This window comes from Phyllosticta citriasiana (genome assembly GCF_038021145.1).
Source record: "Phyllosticta citriasiana strain CBS 120426 chromosome Unknown IWZ02scaffold_4, whole genome shotgun sequence".
In the NCBI taxonomy this organism is placed as follows: Eukaryota; Fungi; Ascomycota; class Dothideomycetes; order Botryosphaeriales; family Phyllostictaceae; genus Phyllosticta; species Phyllosticta citriasiana.
Genome location: NW_027117281.1, coordinates 536,538 through 555,820, shown reverse-complemented (window position 1 = coordinate 555,820; position 19,283 = coordinate 536,538). Strand labels below are relative to the sequence as shown.

At 56.1% G+C, this 19,283-nt stretch overlaps 6 protein-coding genes across 6 annotated transcripts; 3 read left to right on the top strand and 3 right to left on the bottom strand.

Moving 5' to 3' along the window:
- Positions 1–2,690: 2,690 nt before the first annotated feature.
- Positions 2,691–5,902, top strand: IWZ02DRAFT_202183 (uncharacterized protein). The gene is made up of 4 exons (XM_066762583.1): positions 2,691–2,704; positions 2,758–3,227; positions 3,280–4,115; positions 4,163–5,902. The coding sequence occupies exons 2-4, from the start codon at positions 2,860–2,862 to the stop codon at positions 5,740–5,742; spliced, it is 2,784 nt and encodes a 927-aa protein (XP_066624408.1). The 5' UTR covers positions 2,691–2,704; positions 2,758–2,859; the 3' UTR covers positions 5,743–5,902.
- A 619-nt stretch (positions 5,903–6,521) lies between these two features.
- Positions 6,522–7,584, bottom strand: IWZ02DRAFT_446167 (multi protein-bridging factor 1). The gene is made up of 2 exons (XM_066767213.1): positions 7,227–7,584; positions 6,522–7,076 (listed from the first exon to the last, which is right to left on the bottom strand). Exons 1-2 carry the CDS (start codon positions 7,383–7,385, stop codon positions 6,762–6,764), a joined length of 474 nt encoding a protein of 157 aa, XP_066624407.1. The 5' UTR covers positions 7,386–7,584; the 3' UTR covers positions 6,522–6,761.
- Positions 7,585–7,812: 228 nt separating this feature from the next.
- Positions 7,813–10,507, bottom strand: IWZ02DRAFT_202174 (neutral trehalase). Its single transcript, XM_066762582.1, has 5 exons — positions 10,272–10,507; positions 10,147–10,219; positions 9,973–10,094; positions 8,174–9,912; positions 7,813–8,122 (listed from the first exon to the last, which is right to left on the bottom strand). The coding sequence occupies exons 1-5, from the start codon at positions 10,404–10,406 to the stop codon at positions 7,996–7,998; spliced, it is 2,196 nt and encodes a 731-aa protein (XP_066624406.1). The 5' UTR covers positions 10,407–10,507; the 3' UTR covers positions 7,813–7,995.
- A 1,643-nt stretch (positions 10,508–12,150) lies between these two features.
- IWZ02DRAFT_431412 (uncharacterized protein) lies at positions 12,151–12,493 on the top strand (the record flags this gene model as incomplete). The annotated part of the gene is made up of 2 exons (XM_066766162.1): positions 12,151–12,222; positions 12,254–12,493. 2 exons carry the CDS (start codon positions 12,151–12,153, stop codon positions 12,491–12,493), a joined length of 312 nt encoding a protein of 103 aa, XP_066624405.1.
- Positions 12,494–13,747: 1,254 nt separating this feature from the next.
- On the bottom strand, positions 13,748–16,387 carry IWZ02DRAFT_202091 (kinase-like domain-containing protein). Its single transcript, XM_066762581.1, has 2 exons — positions 14,495–16,387; positions 13,748–14,444 (listed from the first exon to the last, which is right to left on the bottom strand). The coding sequence occupies exons 1-2, from the start codon at positions 16,124–16,126 to the stop codon at positions 14,037–14,039; spliced, it is 2,040 nt and encodes a 679-aa protein (XP_066624404.1). The 5' UTR covers positions 16,127–16,387; the 3' UTR covers positions 13,748–14,036.
- A 530-nt stretch (positions 16,388–16,917) lies between these two features.
- IWZ02DRAFT_468464 (auxin efflux carrier superfamily protein-like protein) lies at positions 16,918–18,779 on the top strand (the record flags this gene model as incomplete). Its single annotated transcript, XM_066768634.1, has 4 exons — positions 16,918–17,197; positions 17,249–17,418; positions 17,467–18,650; positions 18,707–18,779. The coding sequence occupies 4 exons, from the start codon at positions 16,918–16,920 to the stop codon at positions 18,777–18,779; spliced, it is 1,707 nt and encodes a 568-aa protein (XP_066624403.1).
- Between the last annotated feature and the right edge of the window lie 504 nt (positions 18,780–19,283).

Genomic DNA, 19,283 nt, shown 5'->3' with positions numbered 1-19,283 from the left:
GCCGCTTTAACAGCTCGAACCGCATGCACTTCATCGTCACTCTGCGTCGCAGCATGTACATCCACCACCCTCTTGACCACACGTCCAACGCGTGAACAAGTGGTGGTGTATTTTTACCCTGAAACAAGTGTCCGCGACACCGTCTCCCTGCCACGGACGACCATCCGATACCCACTCAGAATCCACGCAGCACCCATTCGACCATCCATGCCCTTGTCTCCCTTTTCGCTCTACCCTACTCTTGCTGTCCATTTTTAGACATGGCGACGGGGAAGCAAAAGGCGAGTGCCACACATTTTGTCCCTGTGCAACACCAGCCACCCACTCTGCTACCCGTTCCGAGTACCCACTTTCAAACCCTACCCGCTGCACTTGTGCCTGTCCCTGGCATTGATTAATCTAGATGAGAAGTAAATCTTCCTGTTACAGGTGCAGGCAGCCAGGCACAGGTGTTGTTGGAACTCGCTTGCATTTATTAATGTTGTGAGAAGATCTGAATGGCACGGCGGGCATTCGGCACGTAGAGTGACCTACCGACTCCTTGGCTTGGAACATCAGCCATCTTGACGGCACTCGCGCCGCCACGCCGGTGAAGGCTCATGACATTGTCTCTCGAAGCCCATCTCGAGGTCTTGATTACCTGCAGCTGATTCAATTTTCGCTGCAGATTTCAATTGACTACGAGTGTGGTGATGACGCAGCCACATTGGCGTTTCTTGGACCAGTGGAGGAGGTTTTTGGCTGAGAGATTGCTAAGCTCTAACATGCGAGCCGGTGGAAACTTGATCCAATGCTTGGTTTCTTGTCTTTTTCCCACATCTCTTTTTCTCCCGTTGCCATGTTTCCCAACAGACGCACGGCAAGCCTCACTGCCACGGTGGCGCAATTACAATTCTCACCGCCGACTTTTCCACTGTCGTTGTTGCAGTCGTGCCGTCTGGTCTCACTTGCGACAGGGAAGCCTCAAGCCATGAAGTTGAACGTTCGTCATCGAGGGCGCCCGCACCGGCGTTGCGCCATGATTGTTTCCACCTCGACCCTGGAAGAACCAAGTCTTCTAGTATGGCAAAGCGCGCCATTGCCGTCGGTCGGAGCCAGGCTGTGGTGGCGCACACTACATGTACTTGGCGTTTTTCCCGTCTGCCGCACCGGGGACTTTGAACTCGGCTTGATATCACAGTGCCAGTCAGGTACAATGCGCAAGGCAGAGGATGCCACCTGACGCATAGAGCCAAGACACCCAAGAAAATTCAAGATGCGCACCATCTCTTGGTGAAAATGTCAACGCGCCTCACGATTCGACATGCCCAACGGGTTGAGGCTCGCCGACCATGGACAGGTCCTAGCGCCTCAAATCCGTCGTCTTTGTAATGTTGAAAACGGGATGTCCGGGATGCAGAAGGACATAATCACCAGAAGTTCTGTGAGGGGACCCGGGCTTGTGCTCCGAGCAAGCAAAAAAGTCGCGTTCCAGGAACAACGGCCCCTTCTCCCAAAATCTTTGTTGAAGCGTCTCGCCCGGGCACGAAGATAAAGCCTCCGTGCTATTGGACTCGACATGGCCGAAAGGGCGACTGTGAATCATCGAGGACGTGGATATTGGCAGTCGACGCGGACCTGCAGCCGTCCGCAGGCTCTAGTGGGATGTTTTTGCAGCGTCGTGTTTGGAGGCAAACGAGTCGTGAGAGCGGCGGGCCAATGGCAGTGACTCGGCGATACCTTCTATATCTTCACATGCCGCGTGTAGCCAAGCTGGCAAGCTGATAAGGACGTTGTCGTATGTGGCCGTGGTGATCCCCCAGAGCAAGTGACGCCATGGTTGGCCGTGCTGCTGCAGGCACAGCAGAGCGAACCGTGGGCGGGCGGGTGCAGGTTTTGTCTGCCGGGGCAGCGTCGCGACGAGGATTGATAATTGTGCGGCGCTCGCATTCGGCCTGGCGCGCCCCGTTTGCTGATGAAGTGATGAGGTGGTGGTGGTGCCGTGGGGCGCGCGGCGATCTTGGACTTCGCAGCCCCGCTAGGTACCGTACCTATCTCTCTCAGCGCGTCAGGAGCCCGTCGCCGTCCACTCAAAACCAACACCACCTCACCCTCCCCCCCCCCCCCCCCCCCCCCTCCAATCGCTCAATCTTCTTCGCTTCTATTCCCCACCGTCCTCTCCGCCCTCCGCCCTCCGCCCTCCGCCCTCTGCCCTCCGCCCTCTCCCGCCTCCAGTCCACTCCAGTCCACTCCAGTCCAGTTCAGTCGTCGTCCCCTCCCCTGATTTCTCCTCACCCCCTCTTTCTCCCTCTCACTCCATCTCCCTCCGTTTCGTCTCGCCTCGCCCTGCCCTGCCCTGCCCTGTCCCCTGCCCTCACTGTACCTACCGACCCTGCGGAGGAGCTGCTGCTCCAACGTCATTGCCCTGCCTCTCGACTTATGCGTACCTCACTGCTCTACATTTTTGTCCTGTCCAATTCCATCAGTCCAACCCTTCTCGTGCCCTGAAGGTCCCACGCCTGCCGTTTCCGCCAGCCCTCTCCGCTTCCTCGCCGCGTCCAGCGCCTTGTCTGCGCGCCCTTCGCCTTGTCTAAAAGCGCCAGCGCCCTCGTCATCCGTCCGCCGCTGACCCCAAAGCATCACGTCGCGCCGCCGAACCCTGGCCCTAGACGAGCGCGTCCCGGCTCCGGCTGACTTGTGATTGCACAACCTTGTTTGCGCCTCTGTATGCTTCCCCGCCTCAGCCTGCCGATCCTCTCATGTTAATCGAGTCCGCAGCCCCGTTTTGTCGTCTTCATCCGCATCCTCGCTTGCTCCTCTGAGCCCAAAGGGTCCTGAGCCGCCGTCTGGCTCCTACCTGGCTCTGTCCGCCCCTTCGCCATGACGTCCGCTTTCGAAGACGAGGACCTTTCGCTGTCCATATCCACCACCAACACTCGTCGCAGCTCCAACTCGACCAGGCCTCACGATTCGCCCCACGATGTCAGAGCCAACCCGGGCATGGGCGCTCGCGCAGACAGTGCCTCCATCACAAAGGTCAACCAGCGCCTGGGGCAGTATCAGCTCGTCAAAACCCTGGGCGAGGGCTCCTTTGGAAAGGTCAAGCTGGCCGTTCACGTCGTCAGCGGTCAAAAGGTGGCTCTCAAGATCATATCGCGCAAAAAGTTGATCACAAGGGACATGGCCGGCCGCATCGAGCGTGAGATCCAATATCTCCAGCTCCTCCGCCACCCGCACATTATCAAGCTGTGAGTGCGAGTCGCCGCGCGTTTGCGAAGCAGTGGCTCATTCTGCATCTAGTTACACAGTCATCACCACTCCCAGCGAAATCATCATGGTGCTAGAGTATGCCGGGATCGAGCTGTTTGACCACATCGTCGCCCACGGCAAAATGTCCGAAGACAAAGCCCGCAAGTTTTTCCAGCAGATCGTGTGCGCCGTCGAATATTGCCATCGTCACAAGATTGTCCACCGCGACCTCAAGCCCGAAAACTTGCTGCTCGACGAGAACCTCAATGTCAAGATCGCCGACTTCGGTCTCAGCAACATCATGACGGACGGAAACTTTCTCAAGACTAGCTGTGGAAGCCCCAACTACGCTGCTCCCGAGGTGATATCTGGAAAGCTCTATGCTGGCCCCGAGGTCGATGTGTGGAGCTGTGGCGTGATTCTCTATGTCTTGCTGGTCGGCAGGTTGCCGTTCGACGACGACTACATTCCGTCGCTCTTCAAAAAGATTGCGCAGGGAAGCTACACCATTCCAAACTACCTGTCGTCTGGAGCCGTCCGCCTAATTAAGAAGATGCTGGTGGTCAATCCGGTGCACCGAATCACGATTGCTGAAATACGACAAGACCCGTGGTTCAACAAAGACCTCGCTCCGTACCTACAGCTTCCCGCCGAAGAGTTTTTCGATACGGGCGTGGACCCGAACAAGGCCATTGATCCCACCAAGCTTGGTCCCGCTCGACCTGCTCCGCAGGTTCAGCAACTCCACGAGACGGTTGTTGGAAAGCTCGGAAAGACAATGGGCTATGCCAAGGAAGATGTGCAGGAAGCACTGGCAAAGGACGAGCCGAGTGCCATCAAGGACGCGTACTTGATTGTCCGTGAAAATCAAATCATGAAGGCGAATCGTACGTTTTGCAAACCCGGTGGAAGAAAGTTGGCTAACAGCGGACAGCTCTACTCTCCCAAGAGAAAAGCCTCCAACCATTCCTGGCAACCTCCCCGCCGAGCTACGACCACAGGCACACGCCGTCTCCCATGGCAGCTCAACTTGGACCCCCTCCTGCCCCCAAGATCGAGACGGCAGACCTCGAACGACCGAGACACGGCTCCAACGCAAGCCAGCAGCAGATTCAGGAACACCGCAGCCCCGTTAGCACAATTGCAGTTTTGCCAAGCAGTCTACCAGACTTCCACCGAGCGTACATGAAGGGTCACCCGAAGCCAGGCCATGCCTCAGAACATGGTTATGGGGAGCCCTTAGGATCCCCAACAGAACAATCTGCCAGACAACAGGCCACGACGGCGCGACGTCTCAAACCACACAGTCGCTCACGAGCAGACATGGAAAAGGTGTCGATGAAGCCAGAAGCTTTGACGCCAATTCCGGAGAAGGAAAAGACAAAGAAACCCAAGCCTACAAAGTGGCAGTTTGGCATCAGAAGCAGAAATCAACCTGCAGAAGCTATGCTTGCTATTTACAAGGCACTGAAAGCCATGGGCGCAGATTGGGAAGTCCCTTCCATACGAAAGCCTGGTGGCGGCAACAATGATAGTCCGGATCGCAGCAGCTCCGGTTCTCGGGGCGGATCGACAGACTCACTTGCCCAGCGCCTCAAAGAAGGCGGTATCATCGAATCCGAGTCTGATCTTGACGTCCCGGGTGAAATGGAAGGAGTCCGCAGAGATGACCAACAGTCGAACTCGCGCGAGCGTGGACGCGCACGCCGCGATCACGGACCGTGGGATGACTGGGGATACGCAATCCCCGAAGATCCCTGGGTCATTAACGCACGCTTCAAGAAGGAAGGCATGTTTCCGCCCGGCGCACATCATCCGTCGTCGACGCACTCGTCGCGCGTTGACCTGCACGAGCGTCCGAGCTCTCAGATGCGGAGCAGGTCATCGAGCATCGCAGGCATGTCGCAACACTACGGCGACGACGGGCACAGCAGTCAATCGACATCGGTGCCGCACAGCACCACGAGCAACAGCGCCAACCGCGACCACCCAGGCTACCACTCGCCATCGTCGGCGGGCACTGGCGCGGCGGCGGCGGGCATCCACCCACAGCACCACATTGTCGCCGACGACGACGCGTGCTACGTGTACCTGACGATCCAGCTGTATAACATCGATGTGGGCTTCTTCCTCGTCGACTTCAAGTGCGCCGGATACGAGCGCCTCGTGCACCGCCTCGTGCGCGAAATCCGCGTCTCGTCGCGCGACGGCGCCGAAGAGTGGCGCGCCCTTGGCCCCGACGAGGACCTGCCATCGCTGAGCGGCAAGAATAGCCCTGGTATGGGAGCCGCGGAGCAGCAGCAGCAGCAGCAGCAGCAACAGCAGCAGGGTGGTGGTGGTGGTGGCGGCGAAGGCGATGATGCTGCAGCTGCGGCGCCGCCGTCGTCGGTTCGGGAGCGCGTCGAGCTTGTCGGCGCCGGCAGGGCACGCGATGAGAAGAGGGCGACGAGTCCATTCCCCTTTTTGGACGTTGCCAGTCGGCTCATCATTCAGCTCGCGCAAACGAGCGATTGATGCGGGCCGAGAAGGTCGCGTGGCGGTCCTTGGTTTCTTGCATGTCTACTCTTCTCTCTTGTAAAGTCACGAAGCAAGCAAGTAAGCAAACGTCGAGCGATTTGGGGGTCTCGTGTGTGCTTGTGTGGATGGCACGGATGGATGGATGGGTTGGGTGGTCGGTTGGTGGTCAATTGTATCCAATCTACCATCTGTCGAATGAAGAGATCTTTCCATTCCACCAACAGGGACAAGGAAGAAGCGAGAAGCGAGAAGCAAAAACCAGATAGGAAGAGTGCATCAATTAATCAGTAGTCGACGACGACGACGACGACGTCACTCAACAAGCCAATTGGAAGCCGAAAGGGAGGGCACCAAGATAGCGGGAGCAGGAAAGGTCTCGCGGCGGCGGCAGCGTAAACTGACGGTCTGTGGGTTTATTGTTGGGAAGGAAAGGTGAATACGAGGGAAGCAAGCAAGCAAGCAATAAAGGGTTCGAAGAGGGAGAAAAAGTTGGAGGAAGGGAAGGGAAAGAAAGGGAAGGCAAGGGGAGACAATGAGTTAGACCGTATTTGTTTATTCCCCGTCTTTCACTTATGATCCGAATCATCGAGCGCAAAGTACAGAAGAAAAATAGTAGTGGTAGGTAATAGTAGATATTGTTGAAAAAGGAGACCGTGGGGATACATATAACCATCCGGTATTGTGTTTGGGGGGTAGTGGTGGTGGTGGTGGTGGTGGTGGTTTTTCCCTGCCCCGGATTTCTAAACGCCCGCTAAAACCAAAGAGCCCTTCTGCTGCCAACGCTGGGCTGCTTGCCGCTGCTTCTGTTGCTGTTGCTGCTGCTGCTGGTCCCAAAGACTTTCCAATAGACTCTTCGATCTGCGGGGAGCAGCAGAGGGGTTTGGATGCATGTACCTCCCCAGACGGAGAGAGCGAGAAGACCAAGTCAGCCGCTCAGCCCAAACCTTAACCCAGCCAGCCAGCACCGGCACCAGCACCAGCAGCAAGCCCTCAAAACCCTCTCACCCCATCATCACCTATTTCTTCTTGTTCGGAAACTTGGGCTCGCCAATCTTGTCGCCGCGCAGGATGACGTTGAGGACGCGCTCCATGTTGGCGAGCAACTTCTGGTCGGGTGCGGCCGAGCCGCGCTCAAAGTCGGCCACAATCGTCGGCGTCGTGTTGCACTTTGTCGCCAGGTCCTTCTGCGTCATGGTCGTGCCCTTGTCGTTCTTGGCCTCGGACCGCGCCTTCTTGATCGCGTCGCCCACCTTGACTCCGACCGTCTTGGGCTTGACGATGTCGTCGGATCGGTCCACCTTGGTCAGGTGCTGGCCTTCGACGCCGCCGCGCTGGAAGGAGAAACGTTAGCCTTTGTTTTATTGCGTCTGAGCAGATTTGATCGTGTGAGGGGATGGACATTGTTGGTGAGGTCGTGTCCGTCCAGTGGCAAGGCGAGGTGACAGGTGTCAGACGAGGCTCGACGGCCTAGATCAACTTACCGCGTTGGTCGAGGCGTACTTCTTCTCAGTCGAGAGAACAGCACCGCTGCGCTGAGCAGCATTCAGAGCGCTCTTGCCGCGGACGACCGTCTCACGAGGGGCAGCGGGGCCGCCGCGCACGCGAGAGCCAATCTTGGTTTGAGTGTCCCAGTCAGACATGGTGGCGGTGATTGGAGCTGTAATCGACGATTGATTGGAGCCGGTAGTGTCGGTTGTTTTTGAGAATGAGTTTTGGATGATGGTATCAGCGTTGGTCGTGGGTGATGGGAAGGGATGTGCTGCGAGAGTTAGTGAGTAGTGGTGGTGGTGGGGAAGGGAATGCGCTTTTATGACGAGCGTGGGCAGTGACAATCGGCCATTTGCGAGGCACCACACACACGGGCATGCACTGACGTCTAGTCATCGCACCTTAGTCATCTGCCGAGTTCTCTGCACTTTGTTCGGCCGTCTTCCAGCCATATTACTGCGCACTGCCACCTCTCACATCTCTCTTTGGACACCGCGTTTAATATTCCCGGCGCTGAGCTGATGCTGACTAGCCGCTAGCCTGTTCCTCTACTCCGTCCAAACCGCCCTACCCGTTGTAAACACCGCGCGCGCATATTTCAGTAGCCAAACAGACGCTGCCTTCTACCAGAATTCTCGACTTGCTCGTCATGAAACTTGGAAACCGAAAATGCCTTGTCATGCTGTACAGCTTGTTACTAACTCGCTAGAATCGACCAACCAATGCAGCAGACTGCCGCAACATGAGAGATCAAGATCGGAATCAAAAGCCCAGTGCTTCGGTTGCCTTGACAAAGGCGTCGTACTCGGTCAACGCACCCAACGCCCGCCTCATGTGAGCGTTGAGGAGTTGCAAGCCGTAAACGTAGCTGGCATTGACCCAACCAAATCTGTCCAAGTCAGCATTTGATCTGAATATTGAGCACCTGGAAAAGACTTACCCCTCACGCGGCACACCCTTGAAGTCGCTGCCCTGGTTGCCGTATTCTGCCTCGACCTTGTGAGGATCGATTGGCCTAGTCACGTCGTACTTTTCCACCACGACGCCATTGAAGTCGACAAAGGCTTTGGTGACCATGTAGCACCACTTGTAGGCCAAGCGCTGGGCTTCCGCCTCGTAGCCATAGCGCTCAAAACCGACCCAGGCAAGCATCTGCTGAGGTGCCCAGCCAAATGGATAGTCCCATTGACGGTTGGGCCTTTCGAGTCCGATCGGACCACGAGACTTTTCGGTTCCCGATGCCAATCCGCCGTACTCCTCAAGCTTGGGCAATGCCTTGGAGATAAGTGCAGCAGCCTGGCGCGGTGTAGCAACGCCAGACCACATGGGCCAGAATGTCGTGGCACTCTCATAGCCCGTCTGCTTCTTCTCAACAGTGTTGTAGTCAAAGTACATGCCCTCTTCTTCGTTCCACATATACTTGTCCATGAGGGCCTTTCTCTTCTTGGCGCGACGGTCCCAGGTCGCCGAAGTCTCAACATACGGATCCTGTCCGGGGAGACAAAACTCTTGAGGAATGGGTAGCTTGTCGTTGAAGTGCCCACGAATGACGCGTGCAATGTCTGTTTCGTACTTGTAAAGCAGCGAGTTGAGATCGACCGTTGCAAGGTTTGCCGCGACACGCTCCAGACGGTACGACGTGTCGTGACCCGACTCTCTCACCGCACGGTCGTGCAAAAAGTAGTCGTCAAGCTCAGGCTCAAGGACTTTGCGGTGGTTGTAAGCGTGCACAAACTCCTCAAAAGTCATGCCGTGCTTCTTCGCGTATGGCTCGAGGATGTGGACAAAGTGCGTTGCCTCAGTCTCTGGAGGAACGCCAATTCCTTGGGGACGATATCTCGAGAGACCGCTCTCAGCATCATATCTCGGCTGGGCCATCCACACGCTGTAGTATTCCTTGATTGCTGCCATGATCGAAGTCCGCAGGAAATCAATTGAGCCGGGCTCGTGCTTGATGCGCTCAAAGACACGCAGAGACATGTCGGTCAAGAAAGGGGGCTGCGAACGACCAAGGTAGTAGGTGCGATTTCCGTTGAGAATCTTTCCGTAGTGCTTGATGCAGAAGCAAAAGTTTTGCACCATGGACTTGACCAGGTCGACGCGGTCATTGACCAGCAGGCCAAGCGATTCCATGTAGCTGTCCCATCCGTACAGCTCATTGAACCTGCCGCCGGGCACCACGAATGGCAAGCCACGGAAATCTTTCTCGCCCTTGTCATTAATGTACTCCTCCATGTCGAGCGCGAGAAGACCTGGCGCATCGTTCAGGTCCCTGACGTACTCATCGTCGGCGCAGTCCTCATTGAGCCAAATGACCTCAAGATTCTCCTCGGGATTTGCCTCAGCATGCTTCTTGTAGTATTCGAACTGCTCCGGAGCTCCACGCGGAATGTAGACTCTTGGGTGTGGGTTCGGGGTCCAATCCTTTGGATCTCGAGCGATGCGGGCAATGTTGGAAGCATCGGTTTTGCGAGTGAGGTTGTTCCAGAAAGAGTCCCTAATAAGGCGAGACAATCGGTTAACTGGATTTTCATTGAGACGGGCTTCGTCGAGGATGATGGTCTTCCGGCCGTAGTCTTTGGCCAGCGTGAGTTCCTGGAGAAGGTTCGAGAGCATGTACGTGCCGCGGACGTCAAAGCGGTTGAGGCCGTTGGAGGCCGCAGTACCCACAGACAGAACCTGCCAAAGTGTAAGCCATTAAAGCCCTCGGCAATCAACATTGGCGCCGCAGCCCCGTACCTTTGGCCCATGGTCATCGATTGTGATTTGATAGTTTTGGTCGGTGTCTTCACGAGCGAGCAGCGTCTGGAGAGTTTCGTCGACGGGAATCAGGAACTTGCGGGGGACAGAGGAGGGTTCGTCTGTGCAGGTTAGCATTTGCTGTATTCAGTGTGTCATGGAGGGGTACCATACCGTGACTCGATCTCCTCCCCGGCTGCTTCAGCCCAGCCATGCCGGCATCGTGGCGCCTCGAGACATCTACGACCTGCAAAGTCGTGTTAGCGACAGGTGAGGGTGGATTGTAAAGGGTTACGTACACTAGAGTAGGTGCGAGTCTTTGAGTTCTTCTTGTGCGACTGCCCGTAGTAGACCTGGGCAGTCGACAAGGGGTCGAGATCGTTGGTCAAGGTGCGATGGTGGTGGCGCGGAGGTTCGGAAGATTGCGAGCTCATTTCCCGGCCGAGAAAGCAGTGGACGATAGAGGGTGTACGTAGAGGGGGGCGTGTGTAGCAGTCAACGAGTCGGAAGAGAGCAGCGTGATACCGACGGTCGTGGTACTGAGAGCGAGAGCAAGGTATTTAAAAATGGACGGATGCGAGTCAGGCGCAAAACGTCTGGGCTCAAACAGAGCGTCGAAGCGATAATGGATGAAGCTCAGGTGGCTAGGAGTATAGGTAGGTAGGTAGGTAGGTAGGTAGGTAGGTAGGTAGGATGGTGGAGAGGAAGAATAATGAGGACGTTGAGAGATGGCGGTAGGCAAGGGCAGAGCAGCGGAAGTCCCGTCTTGTACTATCGACGTAATGCAGTGGAGGGGCAGCAGCTGCGATTGATCCACCCTCACCCTCACCCTCACCCTCACCCTCCACCCTCCACCCTCCACCCTCCACCCTCCACCCGTGCGTGGCGCCGGCCAGGAACGATTCGACTCGATCGCATCTTTGTTCCCATTAACAACCTCCACCTCGCTTATGTCTCATGTCGCTATACCCGCCGTCTAGTAGCTGCAGCTGCACCTCGCCGCGCCATTTCCACTGCTGGCACCGTGCCATTCGACCCCGCAACCTGTCATTGCAGTACTTGTACCTCCTAGTCGACGGGTTAAGGTTGTTGGAAATTCGGAGCCTTTCATCATCTGGCCGCCTCTCAACCTATCACGTCGTCCCAAAAGGGTCCAGTGCGACTACGTCATGCCGCTCACCTATCAAACACGACCCCGTGCTTCTGAAAACTCGTTCTCCTCGCCGCCACTGCTCGGGCCCTCCGTCATTCTCCTGCGCTGTTGACCTCAGCCATCGTTGCCCTGTGTCACTCTAGCCTGCATACCTTCTTCCGGATGGCTAATCGAAATCCGACCTGTCATCCACTTTGTCATTGCATCGAAGCCTCGGCTTTGCCCATCACGTTGGCAAAGATTTCGACCACATTTCGCCCTTCTCCCACATCAAGAAGCCGGTCAAGCTCTGCCCTGGTCAACCAAGCACAGTCCAATTTAGCCTATGTCGTCCGCACCATCATATTACCTACACAGGTTAGCCTGGTCCTTCCACCTCGAGCCGCTTGCTTCCCGACTGGTGAACATGGATCTGACACCTGGAGCCGACCAGTCGCATGCCTCGTGGAAACGTCAGCTTCCAGCCTTGTCGCTTCATTTGCTCGTCGAATGAACGAAATTTGAGTCTGTCCGCGGATATCATTGGTTACCCTCGGCGAGGTTTGCTGATGAACACCAACTCAGCCTATCCAGTTCCGGGGCTGACAAGGCTTCCTGCTGGATATGCTGCGTTGCACATGTGCAGAAGAAAACATAAAAGTTGTCATGGGACACAGTGCCCCGCGGGCTGTCCAACGATGCATGCCCGGAGCACTTGTTCCTACACCTTAACCTTCATTGCGGCTCTCCTACATTCTCAGGCTGCATTTTACAGCTGTCGAGTCGTTTCCAAGGCAATCTATGCCTTATTGCCTTCTGATGTTTCTTCGACCGAAGCTCAAGGATCAGTCTTGCTTTCGCCTGTCTTTTTCTCGATGCTCACGGCGACATGACGTGTCAACTGCTGTCCTGGCTTCCTTTCTGCCTCCTGAGTGCTTGACATGACCTATGCATATTCAAGCCAGTCAACAAACTGTGGCTATGGTGTGACTGTTGGCATGATGGCTCAACTTCTTGGCAGCACAACTTTGAGCAGCACTTTGCTCATGCCGTGGCAACTACGCCTGGTTAGTCTTCTGATGCTTGCCCTTCTCCTTGGCTGGACCCTGTCCCCCCCTGTGAGTCAAGACTGAGGTGCTCGACGTGAAGGCGACATCGAAAGGACCTACTGCTGGATCGAATCAGCATGGCCAGCGCTTTGTGTCTCAAAGCTCAATCCCAAACCCAAACCCCGTGGTACATACAGCAGGAGGAGAATGGGAGAGGCACTGCGAAGCATTTACACTCTCCGACCAACAAACAAACTCGGAACATCCTAGCTCCTTGAAAATGTGCATGGCATCTGGAAGCACTCAATTACCACGTCCTACACATTGCAGCGGCGACTGACTCCTCAGGGTCGGCGCAGCTGGCCGGCTAGCAGGAAGAAAATCTCGCGTCCTCCCCGAGGATTTGCTCAAACCCACAGACCCTGCAAGACTACGCAAACTCGCCAATATCTCAATACGCTCACTCGCTTCCTCGACCACGAAATCTCCCAAGCGAACCAAAGGGCATGGGTGCAGGCAGGCAGGCAGGCAGACAGACAACACAAAACATTAAGCTTTCTACCCACAACCTTTCCCTCCCTCGGCTTTCCTTCCTTCCTTCCTTCCTTCCTTCCCTCCTCCAAAGACCAACGAACAGGAACCGCACAGCAACAGCCAACTTAAACACGAATAAAGGATGGTGCACCCCCTCCTAGCCACAAATAGATCGCCTCACCCCTACTCCTAACCCCCACCCACCCTTTCACATCTTTTCTATTCCGTCCGCAAGGAGACAATAAACACACCCGCATCCTCCCTACCCAGCTGCCCCAATCAATCTATGACGAGAGGAGAGAAGAGAGAGGAGAAAGGAGAGAGGATGGGAAGGAAGCATAGAAGATGTGACAAAAGGTTGGATAGAGCATAACGGCAGGTCTAAGTCTGACACAGACGGACGGTCGGTCGCATTTGAAAAGAGCCACGCCCACGCCCTGTCAGTTCAGTGGCATGTTGATACGAGTAGAAATGGAAGTAGAAGTAGTAGGAGCAAGAGTATAGTAGTAGTATAGTAGTATGTGAGAGAGGTCTCAGAGTTAGAGAGGCAATCAATCGTCTGTCTGTCTGTATCCGTGTGTGCGCGTGAAGAGTATCGGTTCGATGAAGAGTGTCGGGACGACAGCAGTAGTAGTGGTGGTGGTGGTGGTGGTGGTGGTGGTGGTAGTAGTAGTAGTAGTAGTAGTAGTAGTAGAAGAAGTGTGTGCGTGTATGAAGAAGTGTAAAGTGTGTGTGTGTGCGTGTTTCCCATCTTAATCCCATCTGTCTCATAATGCATGCTTTCACAAGAGCGACAGCAACGGCAAAAGCGACAACAAGAAATAACTGGACAAGAAGTACTCGAGTCAGAAGAGGACGAGGTGGAGAAAGGGAAAAACAAAGGAGGCAAACAGAGATATTGGGTGATCAAAAACTCCCTGAACCGTTCCCCCAATCCGTCCCACACTCCCTTACTGCCCTGCCTGGCTGCCCTGAGCACAAAGTTCCCATCATCCTACCCATACCATACCAATCCGTTCCATCCGTACATTCAGTTATCCCATGAATGAGAAAAAGGAAAGGGAAAGAAAAACTCCGAGTGCTGGATATTGACTTTCGTCGTCCGCGTCCGCTACCCAGATCGGTAAAATAGTGTCTCGCAACCAGTCAAGCGTCCTTCTCCGCATAACGAGTGTCCGCCGTCCTTGCGTCTTCGGCTTTCTTATCGACAAGGCCCGTGATCCAAGGCTTGGGGTGATTGGCTCCATGGGTCATCGCTTGATTGGACCAAGCAATGAGCTGGTCGACAAAGACTGAGGGGTTTTCGTAGCAACTGGGTACCCAAGGCGTCTGCCCGAGCCTGACCGGGCTTACTCCGCTGCCGCTGATTCCGTGCCTGACGGAGTCTCCGCCGGCGATTCTGTGTTGACGGCGTCGAGGGGTGCCGCATGTAGGGCAGGCTTCGAGCTCTGATGCAGCGTGCCGAGTCGCTTCTTCTCCAGCGCATCTATCACCCAGTGGGCCACCTCCGGGTCTTCCGGCGCCGCCGGGCCCAGGTAAGATACACCCACTGTCCCTGAGGCCGATGCGTCTTCGTCTTCGTCTTCTTCTGTAATGGTCGCTGGCTTCAACAATGGCGCCAGCCAGGCGTGTTGGAGTAACATGGCGTACGTCGGCCGTAGGTTCGGAATCTTGTTCAGACATCCCCTGACAAAGTTCCTAGCAGCTTCTGAGAATCCTTCCTCAGGGAGATCAGGAGGCTCTCCGTCCACGATTGCCTATTTCTACGGTTAGAACTTATTTGGCGCCAAGGCAACCCGCCACTTACCGATAGTTGGGAGAAGATGTTGTTGTACGTCTCTGGAGGGTATGGGTACCTGCCCATGGCGCACTCGATAATGGTCAAGCCCAAACTCCAAATGTCACTCTGCACGCTGTAGGTTCCGCCTCCAGGATTGGCGCCAGCTTGTGCTACGCCGCCGCTGGATATCCTCTCGGGCGCCATGTAGCTCTGGCAGCCAATGTTGGTCTTGGCTATGCTTGCGACCAAGTTGCCGCTCACGCCAAAGTCGCAGATCTTGACCTGGCCTTTGGTGTTGATGAGAATGTTGGTAGGCTTGACATCGCGATGTATGATGTTGTGGTCGTCTTTGAGGGACTTGAGACCCATGGTTGTAGCAAGTGTGATCTTACGTAAGACGTTTTCGGGGATCCCTTCGCCATATATCTTGTCAATAGAGCCTCCATCCATGAACTCCATGCAAATGTAGACGGCGCCTTCCTGGAAGAAGGCGCCATAAAAGTCGATGATGAAGGGGGATATGCAGCGGTGAAGAATGTCGAGCTCCATGATGATTGCGGCGAATTTGGCGTCATCGAGCTCCAGTCTGATTTCCTTCATGGCCATGACCAAGCCCGTACCTCCGCTGGCCTTTTTCGACGACGGGCTAGCTTCATCGGCGTCGGCAGTCTTGCGGCCGGCGGGAGAATTGGAAATGACCGACATTGACTGGGCTTTGTTGCCAGCTAGACCCAGCCCTGGTCTCCGCATTTGGGGTCGACTATGCCTCACCTTGTAGACGGTGCCGTAGTTGCCCTTGCCAAGCTCGTCCAATGTGTCAACCTCATCAAGCGAGATCTTGAAGCTGTGGCCGCTTGCAAACTCGACGCCCTGGTTCGTCAGGACAGCCTTGCCCTTGAAGTGCAGGTTCCCCGTCTCCTTGTCAAGGTACTCGGCGTACTTGTCCATCATGGACCCTCCGTTGGATTGCGCAGGGCCTGCTTGGCCCTCGGCTGGGCCCGCGGCAGGGCCGCTCATGTCGGAAAGCTTCAGACCGGGCTTTTTCCTGCCGGCTGGCGTCGGTTTGGCAGCGGCGCCATTGGGAGTCGTGCCAGGAAGGCCTCCCGGAAGCGCCATGCCGCGCTTCTCAGCCAAGGAGGGTTTTTTGGGACCGGCTCCGCCCAAGCTCGGTATGGCGGGCGCTGACGGAAAGTGGGGGATGGATGGCTTGCCAGGAGTATTGGGCAGCTTGAAGTTGCCTGGTACGCCGCCAGGATTGGTGACGAAGCCGGGGGAGGGAGCTGGGCTCGACGAGACTGCCGGGGAGGACTGCTGCTGACGCAGAGGGTTCGGGGGAGGAGCACCCTGCCTGCCGAGGTGTACCTTTTGTATGCGCGCGAGAATGTCTTGCGAAACATTGAGACCACTGTTTCTGCTCGAAATCGGAGGTGCTTTGGGTGCTGGTCGTCTGGCAGCGTTGAGGTTGCCCAAGGGCGTCGACGAAGAGGTCATGCCCAGGGTCGTGGGAGCGTCGGAGACGGAGCGACCGAGAGGCGGCGACGGACGAGCATGATCCGACGCGAGGTGAGCGGTCGGAGAGGTAGGAGAGGGAAGGTCGGGACTCGAGGGCGAGTCGAGGGGGGAGGGTATGTCAGAGAGATCGTCGGTTGGGGTACTCATGATGATGGCGGGGTAGAGGTCGGGGGAGAGAGATTGTTCGGTGGGGAAGAAGAGATGAGGAAGGAGGAGGAATTGGGTCAGAGCATTGAAGAGGTGTGGCGGTGCGGCCGAGGGAGCTGGCTGTCAAGAGGGACGACAAGCAGGATACACAGGATGGCGAAGAGGAAGAGGCGGACGACTGGAGGGTCCGGGTGTTCAGGTCAGTGGGATGAGGATGGCTTGGCGCAAGTAGAGGAACTGGAAGGCGTCGGCCAAGGTCGCACAGGGAGGGAGGTTCAGGTCATGTTGGAAGTGAGTGAGTGAGTGACCTGACGTAATGAAGCCTCAGACTGCCCGGATCTTGATACCAACACCACCGGCTTCAAACCACGATGTCGTCGTCTGCCCAAACCTGCACGTCAAACAAAACGATGATGCCAAGTCACCGCTCGTGGGTCGTCATCGTCGTCGTGCGCTGTGCTTGTGGCTCTCGCGCGCTGCCAAGGTCTGCCGCGCCTCGCCACTCTGCAACAAGGTCATTCACCTGCCAAACCACATCACCTACCACTCCGACCTCTCCGCCTTTTTATCTTCTAACCGTTCCCCCCTCCCCCCCCCCGCGACATCTTCTTCGCATCTGCACCCTCCACTGGCCTGACCTACCTGGTCTGCTCCGACCCGGCCCGCCCGCCTCGACCAGCCCTCGCCCACTCCCTTGCCCGCCCACGCGCGCCGCGCCCTCAAACCTTTTCTGCGACACCAAGTCGCTACCATCGAATCCTCCCCCAACATCTCAACACACGCCCTTCAAAATGCACTTCGCCGCCCACCGGCCACCCGCCGCAAACGGCTTTGCGACCATGACCCTCCCCGAATCAGCCCTCGCCGCCGCTTCCTTTGATCTCACGCCCAATGGAGCCCACTCGTCGCATCCAAACTTCCTCCACCTCACCCTGCTGGTCTTCGAGGCCGTCATGGAGGTTGTCTGCGTGAGCTTACCTGGCTACATCGTCGCTCGCCAAGGCATGTTCGACGCGAATGCGCAAAAATTCGTCGCCAATCTCAACGTCCAACTATTCACACCTTGTCTGAGTATGTCTTTGTTCGCAACCCGCCGCCACCAACACAGCTAACACCAAACAGTCTTCACCAAACTAGCCTCGCAACTCACGGCCGACAAGCTTGTGGATCTCGCCATTATCCCCGTTATATTCGTCATCCTCACCTTGGTGTCTTGGGGTTCCTCCCTGCTCGTCGGCCGTCTCTTCGGCTTTAAGCGGAAGAGGCCTCTGAACTTCATCACCGCCATGGCTGTGAGCAACCCCGCCTCGCTTTCATGGGTCCCCTTCTAACTTGTCTAGGTCTTTGCCAATTCCAACTCTCTGCCCATCTCGCTTGTTCTCTCCCTCTCCAAGACTATCCAAGGCCTCCACTGGGACCAGGTCCCTGGTGACAACGACGACGAAGTCGGAGCTCGCGGAATTTTGTACCTGCTCATCTTTCAACAGCTCGGTCAGCTCGTGAGGTGGACTTGGGGATACCAGGTTCTGTTGAGGCCTGCCAGCGAGTACGACGACGAAGACATTGGCGCTTCGGCCAGTTTGGAAAGCGGCGATTATGAGGATTCGGCTTCGATTGAGCGTCGCAACCTTTTGGAAGACGACGAAAATGGTCAATACGACGGACACCTGCAGCCGGACTCCACCTTTGCCTCTGGCAGCATCACCCCGGTGAAGAAGGACGACGACCAAGACTCGGTGATGTCCAACGAGGGCCATGTCAGTGGCAAGGCCAACCCCACGCCGACCAACGGAAATGCTGTCCAAGACGGACCTGGAAACCTGGGTAGTGGCCGTCACCAGTCAGAAGATTTGCCCTCCGTGTCCTTCAACCGTCGCAGCAAAAAGACCAAGACGGTCAAACAGTACATCAAGCACAAGTTCGCCATGACGTCGGATGCCATTGCCACCGCCTTTCGCTCCGTTTATGAGTCCTTTCCCAAGCCCGTTAAAAAGGTGCTATCTGCAATTTCGGCTGGCATGGGCAGGTTTCTCCGCGGTCTCTGGGAGTTTATGAACCCACCGCTCTGGGCCATGCTCGCCGCGTTGATTGTCGCTTCCGTACCTCCCCTTCAGCACCTCTTTTTCGACCCTGGAACCTTTATCAACAACTCCGTCACCCGTGCCGTCAAGCAATCAGGAGGCGTTGCCGTACCCCTCATTCTAGTGGTGCTTGGCGCCAATCTGGCACGCAACACGCTCCCCGAAGAGACGGCCCAGGATATCGTAGACGCCAAGGACGAGAAAAGGCTGCTAATTGCTTCGCTGCTGAGCCGCATGGTACTACCGACGGTAATCATGGCTCCCATCTTGGCAGTCTTGGCCAAGTATGCTCCCGTGAGCATCATCGACGACCCGATCTTCATGATTGTCTGCTTCTTGCTTACAGGCGCTCCGAGCGCGTTGCAATTGGCTCAGATCTGCCAGCTCAACAACGTCTACATGGGGGCGATGAGCAAGCTTCTGTTCCAGAGCTACGTCGTGTGGTAAGCTTTGCACCCCTGTACTACATGCAATTCAGCTGCTAACCGCCCACTTTCAGGATTTTGCCTTCGACGCTTATCCTTGTCATGCTTGCGCTCGAGGTCGTCGAGTGGTCCGTCGGTGCCAGCTAAGCTGCGCCACAAGCGGACGTTTGTTGTGTTTCCCTGAAGCCGTAGCGGCCATGGCACGCCATATCGGACCTGCAGAGACGATCACACCGCTTGTGACACCGCTCCTCGTCACTCTTCCCGTACGTGCATGACTGAGACTTTATGCTCAGCCACCAGCAACGTCTACCCGCCCTCAGCTTGTGCTTCTTTGGCCTGTATTAGTTTGATCGATTTGGAGTGGTGTCTTTTTCCCTCGCGATACATACATACGACGTTTTCGCAAGGCGCAACTGGTTTCAGGATACTGGTGTCCGGGCTGCCGATGGGCTTTTGGAACAAACCATTTTCGGTTTGGAATGTGTTTCAGCCGCTAGGTCGGTCGGTGGGTCGGTTGTGGTTGTTGTCGCACTAAAAGAAAAGAAAGCGGAAACCCAGCCACGGATTCGTGGAAGCAGGTTTTTGAGCTCTCGGGTCGGTCGGTCGGTCAGTCGGCAGCAGGGATCATGATTGTGCTGGTGGTGGGAG